The 19,638-nt window shown below is 43.1% G+C and overlaps 1 protein-coding gene across 1 annotated transcript; it reads right to left on the reverse strand.

The window, feature by feature from the left end:
* Positions 1-5,989: 5,989 nt before the first annotated feature.
* PEF1 (penta-EF-hand domain containing 1) lies at positions 5,990-18,581 on the reverse strand. Its single transcript, XM_081334533.1, has 5 exons — positions 18,533-18,581; positions 13,777-14,059; positions 12,253-12,408; positions 9,303-9,446; positions 5,990-7,435 (listed from the first exon to the last, which is right to left on the reverse strand). Exons 1-5 carry the CDS (start codon positions 18,557-18,559, stop codon positions 7,206-7,208), a joined length of 840 nt encoding a protein of 279 aa, XP_081190659.1. The 5' UTR covers positions 18,560-18,581; the 3' UTR covers positions 5,990-7,205.
* Positions 18,582-19,638: the final 1,057 nt, after the last annotated feature.

Below are 19,638 nucleotides of genomic sequence, written 5' to 3' on the forward strand. Positions count from 1 at the left end.
ATCTTGGGGAAGACTCCTGACAAATGCCATGGACTGCTGTGGGAAGAATCCAGAGAAACAAATACTTTGGGAAAGATTCAAAAGTCAGAATATATTTTCCCAAAGGATTTTAAAGGCAGAAACCGACCCCTTCCCCACAAGTCTCTCTGCCCCAGACAGAAAACAGGTCTGCAGAAATGCAGATGTGATAATCTTGTCAGAAAGACTGGAGTCAAGAAACTGGGATTAGAAAGACAAAGATCCCTAGAATCAACAATCCCTCACACCAAAAATCCAACAGTCATCAGCCCCAGCCCCAGGGAAGCAGGACATGACCTTTGAGACATAATAGGATTTTTTTTAAAAAAAAAATGCTCTTGATTGCTCCATTCTTTTTTAAAAAAAATATTTTATTGATTTTTTTTTAATATAAACATCTTGATATTTGGTAAACAGCGTGTTGTCTGGGTTTATATTTACAAAGTAATGACTAATAGTTAATTTCTATATTCCAAAATCCACGTAATAACTTTGCTTGATTTTCTCTTCTTCCAATAATATTCTCTTTGCAACCTAAATCAATACAATTCTTATTAATTTGACAGGTAACAAATATAAAGATTTTTTCTAAAATTTCTGCCAGTAATAATCTCATCCATATTAAGCTTTTTTTCCCTATCTGGTCATCTTGGCTGGATTGTTGATTTTAGGGATCTTTCTTTCTAATCCCAGCTTCTCGACTGCCAAGGCAAGAAACAAATGCACCGTAGAACAAATCAATCCAGAGTTCTCGCTGAAAGTACAAATGACCAAGCTCAAATGATCAACTGGAATTCTGGGAGTTGAAGTCCACCCCTTCTAAAGTTGCTGAAACAAACTAGGACTGGAGGCTCCTTATATTCACTTCACTGATTCTGTGATTTTATGATAGCCCAGGATTAGTTTTCACTAACTAAATCTGTGTCCATCTTTTCTGACAGCTCGTCAGCGGCCACTACAAAAAGAATTTAAGCTATAATGCATCACAATGGATGGGATAATATTCTCCCTACCCCCTACTACAAACTTCTGCAACTTTAGCAGAATTCTACCTCATGCTGAGTAGTATAATGTGTTCCACAAGCCCAGAAGGACATCACAGAGTGCAGCTGATGCAGTAAAGATCTGATTGTAGTCAGTGCTGTACATGAACAGCTGGAAACTAGAACTGGGTGGTATACCGAAGTGCCCTTTGATCTGGGAGATGGGGATGTTGCAGAACACGATCCTTTGGGATACCTTTTCGGGCAATCAGAATTGCAGAACAAAGAGAGCATCACTGTGTAAGCCATGGCTTGTTGCATTCAATGTCTTCAACATATTGCATGAAGTCATTAACCAGAGTGTCTTAAGACACAATGGCTGGATTTGCACCACCATTTAATTAAACCCATTCCACTGCCGAATTATTTGAGTGAAAATGGGCTAGATGCCGGTATGCATATCATGTGAAATAGTACAATCAAAGTACATTAGAGTTTAGAGCAATTAATGCTTTTTCGTTTTGTATTTTGACTGACTTTCTTGGGTCAATCCCAAGAAAACCACTAGATACAGACATCATGCAAAGGCAAAGATTCCACTATTTTGATCCATGTTTCTCAGCCTTGTCAACGTTAAGATGTGCAGACTTCAATGTCCCAGAATTTCCCAGCAAGCATAAGGATTCTGGGAATTGAAAATGAAATTGGAAGGCAGCTTCTAAGGCGAGAAACGGCCCTGCCGGAATCAGACAGAGGGATGTTTTACATGCCAAGTCTACAGTCTAATGTTGAATTTAATTTCTTCACACAACTTGCTGTGACAATTAGCTTCTTAAGGTGAAGGGGGAATGCTGCAACTCCCTACTCTTGAATAGTTTTTGTTCTCAGTACAATTGAGTACAGATTTACTCCACTGGCTACTATTATAAATCAGTGTTATTATTATTATTTTTTTAAAGTTGGGAAATATCTTAACTCTTGGATTTTTTTTACACCATATCAAAGAGGAAAATATGCCTGTTTTTGGACTGTCCCGCCTGGCCTGATATTTTTAACTCATTTTTTTTCATCCATCCTTTCTGATTTGCTTTTCGCTCAACCTCAGTGTTCAGTTTGTTTTGAAATTTCCTTTTAAAATTCCACAGTGCTGGTTTCAAGTCTCCAGACCATTTAGTCATAATAATTTAAGTCAAAGACATGCTGTTGCCAAACTGAAAACAAAATAAGCCGTTTAAAACACACATGTGGAAAGAGAGAGGTGTGTTTTCCATTAACATTCTGAAAAATAATATCAAAATAGATCTCAGGGGTCAGAAGCTGAACAAACAAAAAATAAGGAATTCTTTGTCTCATCATCCTATTTTTCTGTATCTTTGTTTTTGACCTGAATCCAGATTCACTTAACAAACATGTTACTAGCTTAACAATTGCAGTGATTCACTTAACAACTGTGGCAAGAAAGGTTGTAAAATGGGGCAAAATTCACTTGACATCTGTCTCATTTAACAACAGAAATTTTCGGCTCAGTTGTGATCATAAGTCGAAGATTACCTGTATTTATTTTTTAAAGATTTTAGTCATAATAGAGAGTGGATGTATAAACTCAAGTGGCATCAATTTTTTGAAAGAAGGGCAAGGAATGTCCTACTATTTAAAGGTAAAGGTAAAGGTTCCCCTGCACATGCGTGCTAGTCGTTTCCGACTCTAGGGGCCGGTGCTCATCTCCATTTCAAAGCCGAAGAGCCAGCGCTTGTCCGAGGACGTCTCCGTGGTCATGTGGCCGGCATGACTGGACGCCAAAGGCACACGGAACGCTGTTACCTTCCCACCGTAGTGGTCCCTATTTTTCTACTTGCATTTTTACGTGCTTTCGAACTGCCAGGTTGGCAGAAGCTGGGACGAGTAAAAGGCACTCACTCTGTTACGTGGCACTCGGGATTCGACCCGCCAAACTGCCGACCTTCTGATCGACAAGCTCAGCGTCCTTTAGAGTCTATTAAATCCCATTGCCTGAGACAAGCCTTTACAGAACGTCACTGCCTAACAATGCCAGCTGCCTATTTGGATGGAAGATACAGTATAAAGGATTAAACAATCACACACTGTTCTTGCATTTGTAATAACATACAAGTGGGAGATTTGAGATGTCACTTATTATATTGCAAGCTTTATCAGGGATTTAGAGCTAGATTCATTATGCCCTTGTTAATCCAACTGAATCAATCTAGTTTAGTAAAAAAAAGTTTTTTTTTCTTTTTTGTTGTCTTTTGAAGACGAACATGTAACCCAATAAGTTGCATTGTTTGCAATGACTGCAAGGAAGATTACAAAGTCAATATTAGCCTGCACTGAACTGATTCAATTGCTGCAATTTTAGATGTATTTTGCTAAAGCCTATGGTTGCAAATAAAATGTTTCAAATACAAATGGAGAGAAAAATATTTTTAAAAGCCTTCTTTTCAACAAGTCATTAGCTGGCAGCAGGGGTATCTGATAAGGGGTGAAGAAAGTCAGGAGCGTGGCTGGGACCATATCCACCATCTTGGCTTGATTGAATCCCAACCCCCTCTATCCTGATTGGCTAGTTTGGAACAGCATGTGAACCTAAAGTCAAATCAGTCCGATGTAGCTTGATAAGCATCCCATCTCCATTCCTAAAATCAAATCTTTTCAGACGAAAGCTTAAATTATGCCTTTTAATGGGGGGAGTGGGGGAGAGAATGCTGCAACTGTTTCAAATCTGGGGAAATGGCTTAGTTTGAAGTTCACCACTTGGTCCCTCCATTGATCCGTGTGGTGTGTGACCTCTTGTCTCCTTCTCAAAATTGGCATCAAGATAAAAAGACAATGAAAATCTTGTTCACCTGTTGATTTGACGTGTTGCCGCCGGGGATGATGAGGGTGACGGTGAAAAGGAACAACCACCCAGAGTTATTGAGTCAGTACCTAAAACCATCACAAGGTCTTGGAAATATACAAATGGGAATGCTTTAAGGCTACAAGGAAAGCCAACCACTTGACTGAAAATCTGGAATTGCACCCCATGTCTAATGAGTAAACTGCTTCTGAAGACAGGGTAAATAATGGTCCAATTTTCTTCCAAAGCTAAGCATTAATCCCATCGTTTACATGGTGGATTATTTTTCTTCCCTAGTCTTCCTCACCCCCTAAGAATCTGAAACACCTTTGTCTTGCTGTTCCACTGATGTGAATTTCTCCATCCAGAAGGCCGCAGATCCATCTAAAACAGCTTTTTTAAAAAAAGAGGTTTGAGTTCAGCCTTGCTGTTTTGGCACTAATAGTGGAAGGAGAAAATCTATGGTGTATCCTTGCTTGGAGAATACAGGATGCTCAGCCTTGGGAAAAGATATTTCAAGATTAATTTACCTAACAAAAACTTAAAGGTAAAGGTTCCCCCGCACCTGCGTGCTAGTCGTTTCTGACTCTAGGGGCCGGTGCTCATCTCGGTTTCAAACCTGAAGAGCCAACGCTTGTCCGAGGACGTCTCTGTGGTCATGTGGCCGGCATGACTAGACGCCAAAGGGGCACGGAACACTGTTACCTTCCCACCGTAGTGGTCCCTATTTTTCTACTTGCATTTTTACGTGCGTTCGAACTGCTAGGTTGGCAGAAGCTGGGACGAGTAACAGGCGCTCACTCTGTTATGCGGCACTCGGGATTCGACCTGCCAAACTGCCGACCTTCTGATCGACAAGCTCAGCATCCTAACCCACTGAGCCACCGCGTCCCTTAACAAAAACTTACCTTCATCCAAAAGGATTTAGATGAATCCAGGGAACCTGCAGGTAGAAGGCTGGCCATAGTTGGAATTTCCATTAAACGCTCCCCCTGATAGGTCAGTTCTGACTCCTAGATGGAACCTCCACATTCAGGAGCAGAATGCAAAGGATAAGGGCCCTGCTCAACCAGGAATGTGAAACTTGAGAGATCCAAGAATTAGAGACAGGTAAAATATATGTTCTCCTGAATCAATAAGAAATTTCCCCTTCAAATGATGCCCCTTCGAAGATCCTTACAGGTCCGTAGATATGTTCACACTCTGCAGTGAATTACAATTAACTGGATTTTACTGTGGCATGTTGAATTCAGTCAACCATAAACCATAGCTATTTTGCTGTGAACTCAACCTTACTCAATACCAGTAAAAACAAAACTTTGGTATAGTGTGGAAACGATTCTATCTTGGAAAGCTTTTAAAAATGAGTGAGAAGGAATTTTGAATTGTGTTCTTGTCCCAAACTTCCATCGATGCAGAATGTAGTAGCCAACCTGCTGATGTCTGAGAACTGCCATATTACACTGGTATAGAGGGTGCCGCATTTTCTTCCAGTGGGTTCCCCATTACAGTTTAAAGTATTACTTTAAACCAATGAAGTCTTTATGACCTGGCATCCGAAGGACAACCTTCTTTAGGTAGACCCAACTCGCCTAATTTGTAATCTTGAAAGGACTGGAGTAAATATTAAAACAGGGAACAGGGGGATAACGGCATGATTTTTGTCCAGGTATGCCCCAGTGTTAGAAAATAACTGAGATACTGGATATTCAACAGTGCCCTCTGACAGCCTTTCAGAGGGCAGTTAACAGTTGAGCTGTTCAGAGCTTTCAATAAATAGGAAGTAAGGAAGATGTTCATTGGATGCAGACTGCAGTAGGCTAGTTTTACATTTTTATGGATTTTGTGTAGCTTCCCGAAGTGAGAAGTGATCAATCTGTGTCAAGTTGGTGGTATAAAAGTGCCCTAAGCACATAAACAAACATACAGAGAACTGGTTATGAGAAAAAGGCATGGAAAGGAGACGAATATGTTAACCCTTGACTCAAAACACAGTCTGTGATCTGCTTCTGGATCTCAGGATACTTCCAAATTCCTCTCTTGCAACTACAAACCCCAGAAATCAAAGTTTAATGTTATGTTTCTAATAAGAGACATAGATGTGGTTCTCCACGAGATTTCCAATCACATTTATTGACTTGGTAAGTCTTCAGAGACCTCCCACCAAAAGGGATGCTTCTTCAATTAGGTCTCCAGCTTCTCACCATGTTTGTTATCACATCTGTATTTCAGCTCTTTTTTCCCAAAGAAACGTAATAAGAGTTTTAAATTAGGCTGTGCCATTCTGTCCCTATGTAACTCTAGAGATTTATTACACTGAAGGAGGAGGAGGAGGAGGAGAAGGAGAGGAAGAATCATCACTGTACTTGGGATTGTTTATTGTATATTGCATTCAAGTATAAATCATAAATCTCTGGCTGGCACATCGTTAACCATGATTTGGGCCACTATGAAAGTTACAAGTAAAACATTGGCAAGAAAATGCACCTGATTTAACGATTGGCAAGAGGACCTGTAGCGAAGAGGGATCACCTGGAGATGAAGATTACCAGGAATGTCCCAGTCGAAAAAGAAATTTTGGCAGGATGGGCGGGTGGAGAGCTGGTTACCTCTTAATGGCAAACTGGGAGCTGGACTTGAAATGAGCACCAGGGACAGAAGCCTTAGTCTATCCTTACGGAGCACTTTTTAATCCCATTTAATCCCATTTATATCCCGCCCTTCTCCGAAGACTCAGGGCGGCTGTGGAATTCAGGTCTGTTCATGGTAGACCCATGTAAACTCATAGTGACATGCAGGTGGAAAATTCAGAAGGTTAAGAGCTATTATTCGATATGCTGGGCTACTTGCTCTGAAGCTGGAAGATTATCCTACACTGAAGGTATATATGATTTTATACCTGGGGCCAAAGAGGAAAATCTAGGGAACAGGGTATCAGGTGTCCAAGGCATGCTTTTTCCTCACCTGGTACCTCCAGTTGTTTTGGACTTCAACTCAAACAGAATCTTCAACCAATCTGGCCGAAGGATTCTGGGAATTAAATTCGTGTATCTGGAAGGACCTCATTGGGGAAATCTGACAGCGTGAGCAATTTCTTCCCTTAGGAGTTACGTAAGCAACAATAATCCATAACAACCACATCTATCAACTGCAGAACAACGTCGAAGAGTCCATTTGTAGAACTGAGGCACCAGCTTCACAGAAATAAATGATGGTGGTTTCCATTTCCTTCATCCCCAACACCTTGTGCACAAGGTGGCCTCTCCTCCACTGTCTTGCTGGAAAGCCAACAGTCCAATGCAGGGTCCCCAGTGTTACCCCCTTCCTTTGTTTCTGAAGGAAAGGTTTCACAGCATACGAGCAACAGACATCATGAGGAAGTCTTCGTAGCTGATCCGCGCATTGCCTGTCATGCCAGTATCCTTCTCCCGGAAAGCTTCGGTCATGGTCTGGAGGAGAGTGCAGGTCTGGATGAAGCGGTCCAACTGGATGCCAGGAGTGCAGCCCTTCTGTGCATAACGGGACACCAGCAGCTGGGCAAACTGGGGGCTCAAACTGTACCCCATTTGGCTTAGAGCTAGAAGGAAGGCAATGGAAATGTGATACAGGAATCTGTCAAGTCTCTGCCCAGCAAGGCTGGGTTGAAATCAGTTAAGTTGGCTCCCAAGTATTAAGGTTTTTTTTTCTTCTGATCAGTAGTTCATTGCAGAAAAGCTAAAAAGCCATTAAGGAAGAATCCTAGAAACTGCTATGAATCAAAAGTGAGCCCTGCTTACAGGGAAATCAATGTTTGTATTTTGGCAGTTCTTTCTTCTGCCTGAACTATGCAGTGGCCCAGATCCATCTCTCTTTTGGGGGAAGGTGAAAGCCTCGTTGTCAGACTGCCTAGGACCAATGGTTTCTGCCTGTCCCAACAGAGCTGGCAAAAGTGGGCAAGCTCCAGGTCCTACCAATGAAGCAATGCCTCTGGTAGGCCCCAGGCAACGTAGTTTCTCTGTTATGGGACCTCCCTTCTTAAGATACTGACAACACCCAAGCCTATTAGCCTTTCAGAAGACAGGGAAGACTTCTCCTAGTCACTGAGGCTGGGATTTTGATCAAGCTTTGGCAAGTTCTGTTTGATATGTTAATAATGTAGTTTTTAGAATCCCCGAGACAGATTCTTTTGAATTGGATTTGTATAGTTTACGTTTTATTTCTGGGCAGTCTTGAGTAGATGGGAAGCTATATAAATTTGTTATAATGAATAAAAAAGTAATCTATCTCTTGTCTTAGCAAGACTGGATTGGATATCAGATAGTATTCCTCTGACAAAGTGAGAACTCTCACATAACTCACACTTCATCCCCAATAAAAAATCCACCACGTTGATGACTCAAATAATTGGTGACAGAATGGCATGACCTGATATTTTTGCATCAGCTGCTGCCAAACATTCCAACATGGAAGAACTACCTAACAATTCTGGGAAACTAAGGGTTTTTCCTCCCACAATTTTTGCCTTCTTTTCCATCTTCTGCTTTGGGTGGATCCACAGCTGCCAGCCCTTTTAGTCCAGTTCTGTCTCTGTCTCCAAGCTCAGCCCTTACTGCAAGAAAGTCCACATCCATCTTAGGGGCAAGGCTTTCTTGACCAACTGATTCAGACAGGTAGAAGAAGCTGTCTTTTCACGGCTCAACAGCTCAGTATTAACTTTGCTTGCCAGATAATCTGCTGATTGTCAGAAGATTTTTAAAATGTCAGGAACTGAACCTATGATCCTGTTCAGTGCAAAGCTTTTTGGGATTGATCCAAGGCACTAACAGCTACAGAACACTGGGGTGGGCCAGTGGTAGATCCAGCCTTGGAGAAGATTTCAAGCTGAGGAATCATGGGGGGGAAATGGAACCTACCTTTGGAGTGCCAGCATTGCTCTTAGAAATCCGATCCATGGGAAATCTCATTTCTAATAGAAGCAGCTCACAATTTAACTGTGGGCTCCTCGGTGTCCAATGAGCCTGGTTGTTTTCCTGCAGGTGTTTCATTATGCACCTAAATAACATCGTCAGTGCTAGAAGAGAGTGGGATTTGCTTTCTGCTTATATATAGTGGCTTGCCCTGATAATGTCAGTGCAGCGTAGTTTTCTCCTCGGCAATTCCTCGATTAGGGTATTGTTTGTCTGGGTGTTAATTCCTGGTTATATGGGTGTTGGCTGATGGAGAGGATGAATGGAATCCTCAGTGCTCTCTGGTTGTTTGCTTGCAGATGTTTCATTACCCAGCTAGACAATATCTTCACTGTTAGAAGGGAACAATGCAAATGACCATGTTACCTAGATGGGTAATGATATGTTTGCAAGAAAACAACCAAGCTCAGAGAGCACCAAGAACTCCACAATCTCATTTCTGAATGGTAAAGTTAAAAGCAACAGAAAACATTGCCACCTCCAACCTCAATCTCTCACCTTGATGCAGTTCGTTACAATTGATGTTTCCTGATTGGTCCCGATCAAACTGCTGGAACAGATTCCGCCACTGTTGTATATAACGCCACAGGGCTGAAAACCCATAGAGGTCTATCCGACCAGAATTGCTTTTATCAAACATGTCTGCCGAGACAGAAAGATGAGAAGGAAGCACTGAATGGTGATGTTGCGTTGCCTACGTAGTAATTTTTCCCCCCCAATCCAAAACTGAAAGGGAGATGACAGCGTCCTACCACTTTTGAGACTGCTTCATTAGGTTTCAAGGTTTTTTTTACAAGCTTCCAAAGCCCTAGCGTGCCATTTGAACCTATTTAAGAACTGCCTCCAAAGTTTCTCCTGATCCTTAGAATGCCATCAGTTAAACAGCAGGAGAAAGGAAAGAAGACTTGTCTGAAATTGGGAAAAAGATTCTCCCGGAAACATGCCGAAGGCAATGGTGGGCTATCTTTAGGAAGCTAGGTTGGCCCTTCAACCCAATTTACCGGTTTAGATATCGAGGAAGCTATATATGCATGCAGACCTGTAGCTCCTATAGGGGTTTCAAATGACCAGCCGCAGAACCACAGCGGAGAAAAAAGGCCAATTTTCCCTTGTTTACATGGGAAAAGAAAAAAAATGTGCTGTTGCAAGGAGCAGCTCCTTTGAGGGAGCAAAGCATCAAAGTCCATGAACTTCAAGTGTAATGGCGCTTGTAATTATCCTTAGCATTTCATTACATTTGAATCGCTTTGTTATACGGCTCTCCTGCCCTCTTCTCTATTCCATGCAAAGCAGCCTATAAGGTTTGTTTTCTTTACTACTGCATGGGTCTCCAGTTTCCAGATTTTTTTTCCAAAGAGGAGAGATTCAAGAAGGAGCTGGAAAATCTTTAGCCTTAGGAAAAGGTGATGAGAGGGAGAAGAGAACAATCTTCGAACATCATTCAAAGGACAAAGCTTATCCTCTGTCATCCCAGCGTGCAGACAGAAAATGGTTATAAATTATAGGGAGATGGTTTCTGGTTGCACGCTAGGGGGAAAAAGAAAATGCCCTAATGGTAAGAGCCAGGGCTGCACAAATCTTCAAAGGGAGGGGGGAAATCAACTTTGCTTTGATGAAAAAAAAGAAATTTCCTTTGAAATGGCTTTGGGAAGCAAAGCGACCCCTTCCAAGAATGGAGAGAAATAACCACGTGGCTTTATTTTGCAGCTGTTCCATCAGCCTCTGGTCCCTGCCACAGCTGGAAGGACATTCTGCCCACCTGCAGAACCTTCACTGGAGCTTCCTTCTGCTGGAGAAGGCTGGGGGGGATGGTGGTCTCCTTGCAGTCTTCTCCAGCAGCACTTGCCCAAACCAGAATCCCCTCCAGCAATGGAGTCTGGTCAAAAGGCTCTCCCAGCTTTCGCTAGTGACAAAGGTAAGAGATGCAGGGAAGCTCTGAGGCAAGGTGAGAGGCTGCCCTAAGACACAGCGGGGTTGTTTCTTTGCTTCAACAGAGAGAATCGGGTTGTCCTCCATGGAATGAAGCCCTTCCTTGAGCTAAATTTAAGCCAAGCGTGCAGAACCCGAGTTGAGAATGTTCAGCGAATGGGAGTAAAGGCCCATAGGGGGCACAGGATCCCCCTTTCTTGGATGTGTCCAGATAAGAAGCTGGGTTGCTGCTGGTTGGAAATGCTTTTAATTTGCATTTGTACCAAGAGGGTCAACTTGGATGGCTCCAATCATCTCTTCCCATTCTAAGTGGGATGAGTAACTAGGGACTGACCAGCAGCTTAGATTCCTTCAGAATGACATCTGGAAGACTTCCCCGGTGACTACGTCATAGGGACATTCGTATTAGTCTCATTTCACCGTTACTGCATAAATACCCAAGGCGCACAGGATGGTTTTACAACTCCCCGCTACTCTTGCATGCCATCCGTGCTATAACAGACCCCAGGCCGTTATTACAGAAAGTTTGTATTAGATTTATTATATTATTTGTATTAAATGGATTTTGTTTGCCATGTTTTTTACGTCCATTTTATTGTTTTTACCCCTCCTTTTAGAGTGTTTACGTGTGTGTGTGTGTGTGTGTGTGTGTGTGTGTGTGTGTGAAATGTTTGTTAAGTATTTAGATTACCTTGCTAGGCCCCAAACACAAATATGAGCTGCCACTCCTGTGACTACTGCCTGTTGATGGCCTTGGGTTAGGCTGAAACAGGAAATAAGATTTGTCCCATGTTTGGGGCCTAGCAAGGTAATCTAAATACTTAACAAACATTTAACACATATCTCCCTTGCTTCTCAGCTAACAAAGCGAGAAAGAGCCAGTGGCCTAAAGGTTAGAACAATTACCTAAGGTGCAATCGGCCCAGGTTCAAATCTCAGAAGGGTATGGCTGACTGATGAGAACAAATAAGTTTGAAATGCATATCAGTCTCCCTTTAATTCTTTGTTAGCAAAGAATTATATATATGGGTTTTTTAATGTAATTTTTTCTATTTCTTTTATGTTTTTAAATACTTTGTAGCTCACACCCTTAATGCTGGTCTTTGACCATAATAAAAGCTCATTTGATTTATCGCAAAGATCTAGCCTGGGATACCGTCTTGAGAAAAAGCAAATATAGTAGTAAATGGTGCGGCAGAGCTGGTGTGTCCGGGGAAGGCCAGAGCACACACACTGTGCACACAGCACCGTCATCGGCCGGGGGACAAGGGGGGAAAAAGCAAATATAAGAAAAGCCACAGAATCTATTTTGTTCACATTCAGATACAAGCACCTTTTAAGAAAATATTGCGCAGAACTTTTCTGAACTGTCAAGAGCGGATGTACTTGATCTTCTGACAGCCACATCCTCGTAGAGAATGACTCCAGAAACTCTGATGGGGAATCAGACCTACAGTATTACAGGGTCCCCACATGCTTTTCACCACACTGAGTATAAATTCTTTTACCCAGAACTTACTCATCATCATAAAGCAAGTATCATCGCTGAAAGCAGACCAATTGGAGTTGACAAGGGCCTGCTTGAGCTCCTTGGTTGTGATGTATCCACTGTGGTCAGCATCTACACTCTGGAACCAAGAGAAAGCTTCTGGATCCACACCAGGGGGAACATGGCCTGTGCGAGAAAGAACGAGATATAAAGAACATATACAGAGAACTGCAGGGCCTTCGACCAGAGCAAGCCAAGTAGCCACCAACATTGACAGGAAACATCTAGCGAGCTTCTGACAACTGGAGAAGGTAAGATGAGACTCGAATCTTCTCCTCATTTGTTGAATCAGCCTTTCTCCCTCCCCACCACCAAAAAAAAGAAAGAAAGAAAGAAAGAAAGAAAGAAAGAAAGAAAGAAAGAAAGAAAGAAAGAAAGAAAGAAAGAAAGAAAGAAAGAAAGGAAGGGTAGGGGGGATATGTTAAATGTGAGCCCAAGAGAAGAAAGTTCACTTGGGCAGTGGGATCCAAAATCTTGTAAAAACAGAAGGGAAATAAATGAGGTCTTCTTCCAAAGATTTGTAATGCTCACTGCCAAGATGGAGAAGGCACGTTGCTTCAGCAGGATGCAAATGCTATTGTGTTTAGGAGGTTTCTGCACAGCAGTAAAGTTTTATGTCCATCTCCTGAGGAAGGCAACTTTGGTACTTTTCAGTTCTCTCCTTGGAACCTTAAATAATGAACTGCTGGTCTAAACGGAGATGAATAATTCAATTAAAGACGGTTTCTCCAATTCTGCAACGCAAAACAGGCACCCAGTGCTGCAGCTGCAGAACCAGTCCATAAAGTGATAGATGTCAGATATCATCTTGTTCCTTAACATGTAGCTGAGGGAGCCCTGGAGCTACAGACAAGTTTCCCTCCTTTGGGAGATGCTTTTACCTCAAAGGCATTCAAAATGTCTGCAAAACACAGGCGTTATCGTATTCCAACAACGCTTGCAAAATGTCACTAGTCCAGGAAAAAAATGCTACTTGGCTCACAACCTGCCACACTGGGGGGGGCAGGGGGGGACGGTGTTATGGTTTATATGTGCAGAGAGAATTGAAATTCCAGTCTTCTAAAAGCTTCTCAGCTGTGTACACATTTGTAGCTCTTGATCAGCACCAGAAAGGAGATGAGAAATGTTCCAAAGTAAGAACAAACCGACAAATGACACCACACATTTCTCACTATAACTTGAAATTCCAGATCTGGTAATTGTAGTTTTTGTAGAAGGGTGGCAAAAAATGCTGCAGTGCAAAAATGCAAATTTGAGGGTCAAGATCAACCGGTTCTTAGCTAGGAAACCGGATAACAGACTTGGTTTGAAATGTTCGCTAGCTAAAAAAAAAAAAAAAAAAAAAAAAGAGAGTCAATATTGCAACCAAGAGGGGGGGGGGGGGAAGGATGGCCGGAAGAGCAATTCCAGATAAATGAGGATATTCTGGTTCAACAGTGTATAGCTTCTGTCACATCATGAGAACTGAATTGAAACAAACATCCTACCACTCACCTCCATGACCACCTGCCCCATAGGGCCCAGGTTGGGGAGCACCATAGGGATTAGTAGGCTGTCCATATGACCCTCCTGGGACTGGGCCACCCCCATACATTCCACCCGGAGCGCCAGAGGAAGGGTATCCATATGGTCCTCCACTGGGTGGTGGTTGTCCATACGGGCCTCCAGGTGCTGGGCTCCCATAGGATCCCCCGGAAGGCAGTCCACCTCCATACTGTCCACCGGGATAGCTGCCTTGAGGAGCTCCTGGAGCCTGTCCTGCATTTCCAGGGAAGCCCTGTGAAGGAACGAAAGGAAGGAAGGAAGGAACTGTAAAAAAGCAGATAATGAATCAGCACAGGGCTTAGGTTTACTCTCTCCCTTGTTGTGAAATGTTCCTTCTCCCTTCTTCATAGCTTCCATGGTTGTGAAACGCTCCTTGTTCCTCCTTACCTTCTGACAGACTAGGGGTAGGCAACCTTGGCTCTTTTATGACTTGTGGACTTCAACTCCCAGAATTCCTGAGCCAGCCACACTGAGGGGAAAGGGAGAGGTTTCCAAGCTGAGCCAGGCTGGCTCAGGCATTCTGGGAGTTGAAGTCCACCAGTCATAAAAGAGCCCAGGTTGCCTACCCCTGGTATAGACCCTAAGCTGTGATCGGCTAGGACTCCGTTCATAGAAGCTGGTGGTAGAAATAAATAAGTAGTCATGGTGGAAAAGACACCGATTAAAGGATTCGCATCATTTGCACAATGGCATCCAGCTACAATCTCATCTGACCCCCTGCCAACTCCTCGTCAAGTTATCAGGGTAAACAGAGCCTATGAATTCTTCAGCTCTTCTTACTCCACAAGAAAAGAGAAACAATTTGGGGGTTAGGAAAATACAAGAGCAACTATAAAATAGACATTTCACCTGTAGAAGGTGTCAGGGTCAATCTCTGAACTGGCTGCCAGGCTGAGAAATCAGGATATGATACTCTTTCTGTAGCAATGTGGATTGTCTTGAGTTTCAGTTGGCCCATAAATATTTGTTATTATCTTACAAATACCAACTCCAAGTTTGGGTTCAATTAATATTTGTTTTTAAAAATGTTATTTCCAGACAATCAAAAAACTTTAAATATATCTAAAGATCAAAGTCATGCCGGCCACATGACCACGGAGACGTCCTCAGACAAGCGCTGGCTCTTCGGCTTTGAAACGGAGATGAGCACCGGCCCCTAGAGTCGGAAACGACTAGCACACATGTGTGGGGGAACCTTTACCTTTTACCTTTTTAAAGATCAAATGTCTAGGGAAGACTTATTAATTTTATCAAGTTGTATATTTAATTGTTTCCTGATGGGTATATTTCCATTTGGGATAAAGCCAGGTTGAATCATATGGATAATTTGGCCAATAATTATTTTAGTCGATTAGCTGACAATTTGGTGTATAGTTTATAGTCTTTTTAGAAATGAAATAGGCCTATAAGAATAGGCCTATAAGAATTTTTATGCACTACTTTGTATTAAGGAGATCCCTTAATAGATTCTTGGAAAAAGTCTAAGGGCAATTTTGATTTTTAAGTCAAGTACACTAATATGTATTTAAAATAAAATTTCCTTGGCATTGAGCTTCCACTCTGAGCAACCATGAATTTAACTTCACTAAAAAAAAGAGCATTTCCTCTCCCAGAAGAGGTCTTGTTCAGACAAACATGCTAAACTAGGTCAGAGAGCATGAGTTTAACGTATTGTGAAAATACCAGTTATTAAACCCCACGACTAACCCAGAGAAGGAAGGTTTATCTTAGCAATTTATTAACCCCAATGCTAAATCAACTGTTTGGTTAAGTCAGGCATGTCAAACTTGTGACGTCACGTGACGTTGCGCGACGTGACTTTTTCCCCATTGCCGGCAATGGGGAGGGCACGGTTTCGTCGTGATGCATCTGGCCCGTGGGCTGGCAATTTGACAAGCCTAGGTTAAGTGTTTATTATTTGGAAGCAGGAAGGAAGATTCTTCCTTCCTGATTACAATAATGAAGTCTTAAAGCTCAATACAAGTAGTCCTCGACTTACGACCACAATTGAGCCCAGAATTTATGCTGCTAAGTGAGAAATTTGTTAAGTGAGTGTAGCCCCATTTTATGACTTTTCTCATCACATCTGTTAAGTGAATCACTGCAGTTTGTACATTAGTAACATAGTGGTGGCTCAGTGGGTTAGGACGCTGAGCTTGTCGATCAGAAGGTCGGCAGTTTGGCGGGTCGAATCCCGAGTGCCGCGTAACAGAGTGAGCGCCTGTTACTCGTCCCAGCTTCTGCCAACCTAGCAGTTCGAAAGCACGTAAAAATGCAAGTAGAAAAATAGGGACCACTACGGTGGGAAGGTAACAGCGTTCCGTGCGCCTTTGGCGTCTAGTCATGCCAGCCGCATGACCACGGAGACGTCCTCGGATAAGCGCTGGCTCTTCGGCTTTGAAACGGAGATGAGCACCGGCCCCTAGAGTCAGAAACGACTAGCACGCACGTGCAGGGGAACCTTTACCTTTACCTTTTTAACATAGTGGTTAAGTGAATCTGGTTTCTCCATTGACTTTGCTTGTCAGAAGGTCACAAAAGGGGATCACATGACTCTGGGACACTCCAACCGTCATAAATATAAGTCATTTGCCAAGCGTCTGAATTGTGATCACATGACCATGGGGATGCTGCAACACTCTTAGTGTGAAAACCAGTCACAAGTCACTTTTTTCAGTGCTGTTGTAACATTGAATGGTCACAAAATGAACTGTTGTAAATTGGGGACTCTCTGTACTGAATAACCCAATGTCCCAATACTAGGGTGAAATGAAAAAGGGGCAGAGAAAAAAGATGAGAAGCTCCATCCAGAATCTATTTGTGGTGGTTTTGGGCCCCAGTGTACTCCTATAATTTCTTCTTCACGTGGTGCAATAAGCCTCCCACCTCCTTTGTGACAGTATCTCAGAAAACCCTGCTGAGTGATTTGCAATCATGTACGGACAAGTAAATTGCCTGGCAGAGTGGATGACTCAGTTACTAATTTGGCCACAAGGTCTAGAGATGATCAAGGGAGACGTCTGAATCTGTGTGGTTATACTCGGAATGGAATTTAATTAGGAAAGACAAAATCTCCAGAACAGATACAGGAGGGGGTCAAATAAGGCTGGATTCATATCTTACAATAAGCCACGCAGGCCACGCAATTTTTGAAAAATCTGATTCATTGCAAAATGCAGGTTAAGGAGCAGGGGCTTAGGCGCAGCTGTACAAGAGGCAGATTTTAGCGAATGCACTTCTCCCATCTCTGCAAGAAAAGCTCTGCCAGTCACAACCTTTCTCTGAAATCGTAGCTGCGGCTTCTGCCCACCCCAGGATCCTTACCCAGGACTATCAGATGGCCGGAATATTTTATGAATTTATTTAATTCAGTTCAATTTATGTGGCTGCCCAACTTGCATAAGCAACCCTGGGCGGTTAACCCCCTTGAAAATTTTATTTTATTTATTTTATTTTAATTCCATTTATATCCCGCCCTTCTCCGAAGACTCAGGGTGGCTTACAAGCTTAGCAGTAGCCTTTATTCTATGTATATGCCTGCTTATGTCAATATAGTAACACAAAGTGAAAATGAAAAATAATAAAACCCAACTATAAACTAAAAAAAGGAGTCAATGTGCTTCTGAGGCAGCAGGTTGTCGCCAAACCTCCTTTCAGGACATAAGACCCTCCAGGTGGCTGAATCCCTGGTTTTTATCCATTTTAAACAGTCTGATTTTATAAGCGTTTCGTAGTCGCTTCATTCTGTTTGTTCTGAGCCATCCAAACTGGTGGGAAGAGGCAAGCCTATAAAATTGCAGAAGAGCCATGGAGGGCTCTTTCCATAATTCTTGCTGAAATAACCTGCGTTCAAAGCTTGCACCACATCCTGACCGTGAACTCACTGACCAGGCTCACCAAGAGGTTTAGCCACTGGATAAATTATATTCAAAACAAATATGGGACTAAAAAGTACCATTTAGCCTATGAGTAGATTTTAGTGGGATATTGTTATTGGTACGTAGTTATGTTAAAAGAGAGTTAAAGCGCATTATGAATTTGGTTAATTGTATATTATGCATAATTTTTATTTAGAATATGATTATTGTAACTATAATCCTGTATTTAGCTCTGGGAAGTGGGGGGGGGGAAGTGGGTGGGTTTGGGGTGGGAGGGATTTGGGGATATATTGTAAAATTTTGTTTTTGTAAAACTCTTTAATAATAAAAAAAAGAAATAACCCGCGTTCAAAGCTTGCACCACATCCTGACCATGAACTCACTGACCAGGCTCACCAAGAGCCACTAGCTACTGTCGCCCACCCTCAGCAACTGTTAAGAAGGGCGGACTTCAATTCCCAGAATGCTTCAGGCCAGCAGAGATGGACTTCAACTCCCAGAATTCCCCCGCCAATGAAAACACTTCCTCATTATGTTTTGGGGAGCTTCCTTCCTGTCCCTCCATCCCTCAACAACCTCCATTTTTTTCCCCCCCCATGACATCACTACTCCGTTGGCCTGGCCGTGACGTCACCCCGCGTCACTGAAAAGCACGATTCCACCCTTTCTGCTCTCCCCACCCTTTTCCGGTTGCCTAGGCAACTTCCAGCCCCTCCAATAGAGAGCCCACTCAACGTCGCCTCAATTACGGGGGCTCCCGTCAGCCACCGCGGCGGGGATGAGCTAGCTAGACGCCTGTTTCGCGCGCGTGCCCGCCGCCGCCTCACCTGTCCATACGGGTAACTGGCCGCCATGGAATCTTCCTCGCTCGCCCCACCCCCCGTCTTTCTTGTCGCGTGGGTACGCCCTTCCTGTTTCGCTCCGCCCCCCCTCCACCCCCGCTCTAATTGATTGGATGAGAGGACCCTCGCGTGGAGCGCGACCTTGGGCGGATCAGCTGTCACTCACTCTGGTGGGCGGCGCTTCGTGAGCGGGAAGCCTATAAAAGGAGAAATCGCATTTTTTCCCCCCAAGTTGTCGAGCTAGAGCAGGGGTAGGCAACCTCGGCTCTTTTATGACTCGTGGACTTCAACTCCCAGAATTCCTGAGCCAGCTATGCTGGCTCAGGAATTCTGGGAGTTGAAGTCCACGAGTCATAAAAGAGCCGAGGTTGCCGAGAGATTCCCGATAGTGGCTGGGCGATTGTGCATTTAATATATTTCTGTCCTGATTTGCATCTAAGAACTCAAAGCAGTAGCCTGGGTGAATGTGTGTGTTATTTCCCCCCCCCTTCACACCAGCCCTGTAAGGTAGACTCCAATCATCTGCATTTATTGGGCAGATTTCCAAAAGCTGCTCTCACTTTTGAGTCAAAAGTTTTATTTTATTTTTTATTTTTCACCTTTTCTTCTTTGGGTAAAACACGCATAGGTTATTTTGGGGGTAAATTCAGAGAAAAAGCAACCAAGTCTTAGGGTGCTTGAAGGACCAAGCCAGCATTTCTCAACCTCAGCCACCAAGTCTGAGAATCAAACTCCATCCTTGCTAGCTGGGGAATTCTGGGAGATTAAGTCCACACATCTTCCAAGTTGCTGGGGTTGAGAAATACAGCTGTAAGCCATCCAGAGATTGTTGGGTATTGGGCAGATATGGAATAGAATATGGCAGTCATAAAGCACCACCATCATTAAGCAAATGCCATGGTCATTAAGCGAACCAATGGTTTGCTCTGGGGGTGCAGTTTTGCCAAAACCCCGAAATAAGTGCTGTTTTTTGGCAAAACCATTGTAAAGTGAATGTGGGACACTGCAAACAGCTGTAAATGCAGCCCCATTTCTGAGTTTGCTCATGTGACCATGGAGGGGCATAATCTGGTTTGTAAGTCCACTTTTTC

The sequence above is a fragment of the Vipera berus genome (genome assembly GCF_964194415.1).
Source record: "Vipera berus genome assembly, chromosome: 9".
NCBI classification, from domain to species: domain Eukaryota; kingdom Metazoa; phylum Chordata; class Lepidosauria; order Squamata; family Viperidae; genus Vipera; species Vipera berus.

What these genes read in the sequence shown, in the direction of transcription:
- PEF1 (XM_081334533.1), bottom strand. Translation starts at nt 18,559, where the DNA reads ATGGCGGCCAGTTACCCGTATGGACAG. An exon ending in CCAGTTACCCGTATGGACAG is followed by an intron (nt 14,060 to 18,532) that starts GTGAGGCGGCGG and finishes GTTCCTTCACAG; the next exon opens with GGCTTCCCTGGAAATGCAGG. An exon ending in TGGGGCAGGTGGTCATGGAG is followed by an intron (nt 12,409 to 13,776) that starts GTGAGTGGTAGG and finishes TTTCTCGCACAG; the next exon opens with GCCATGTTCCCCCTGGTGTG.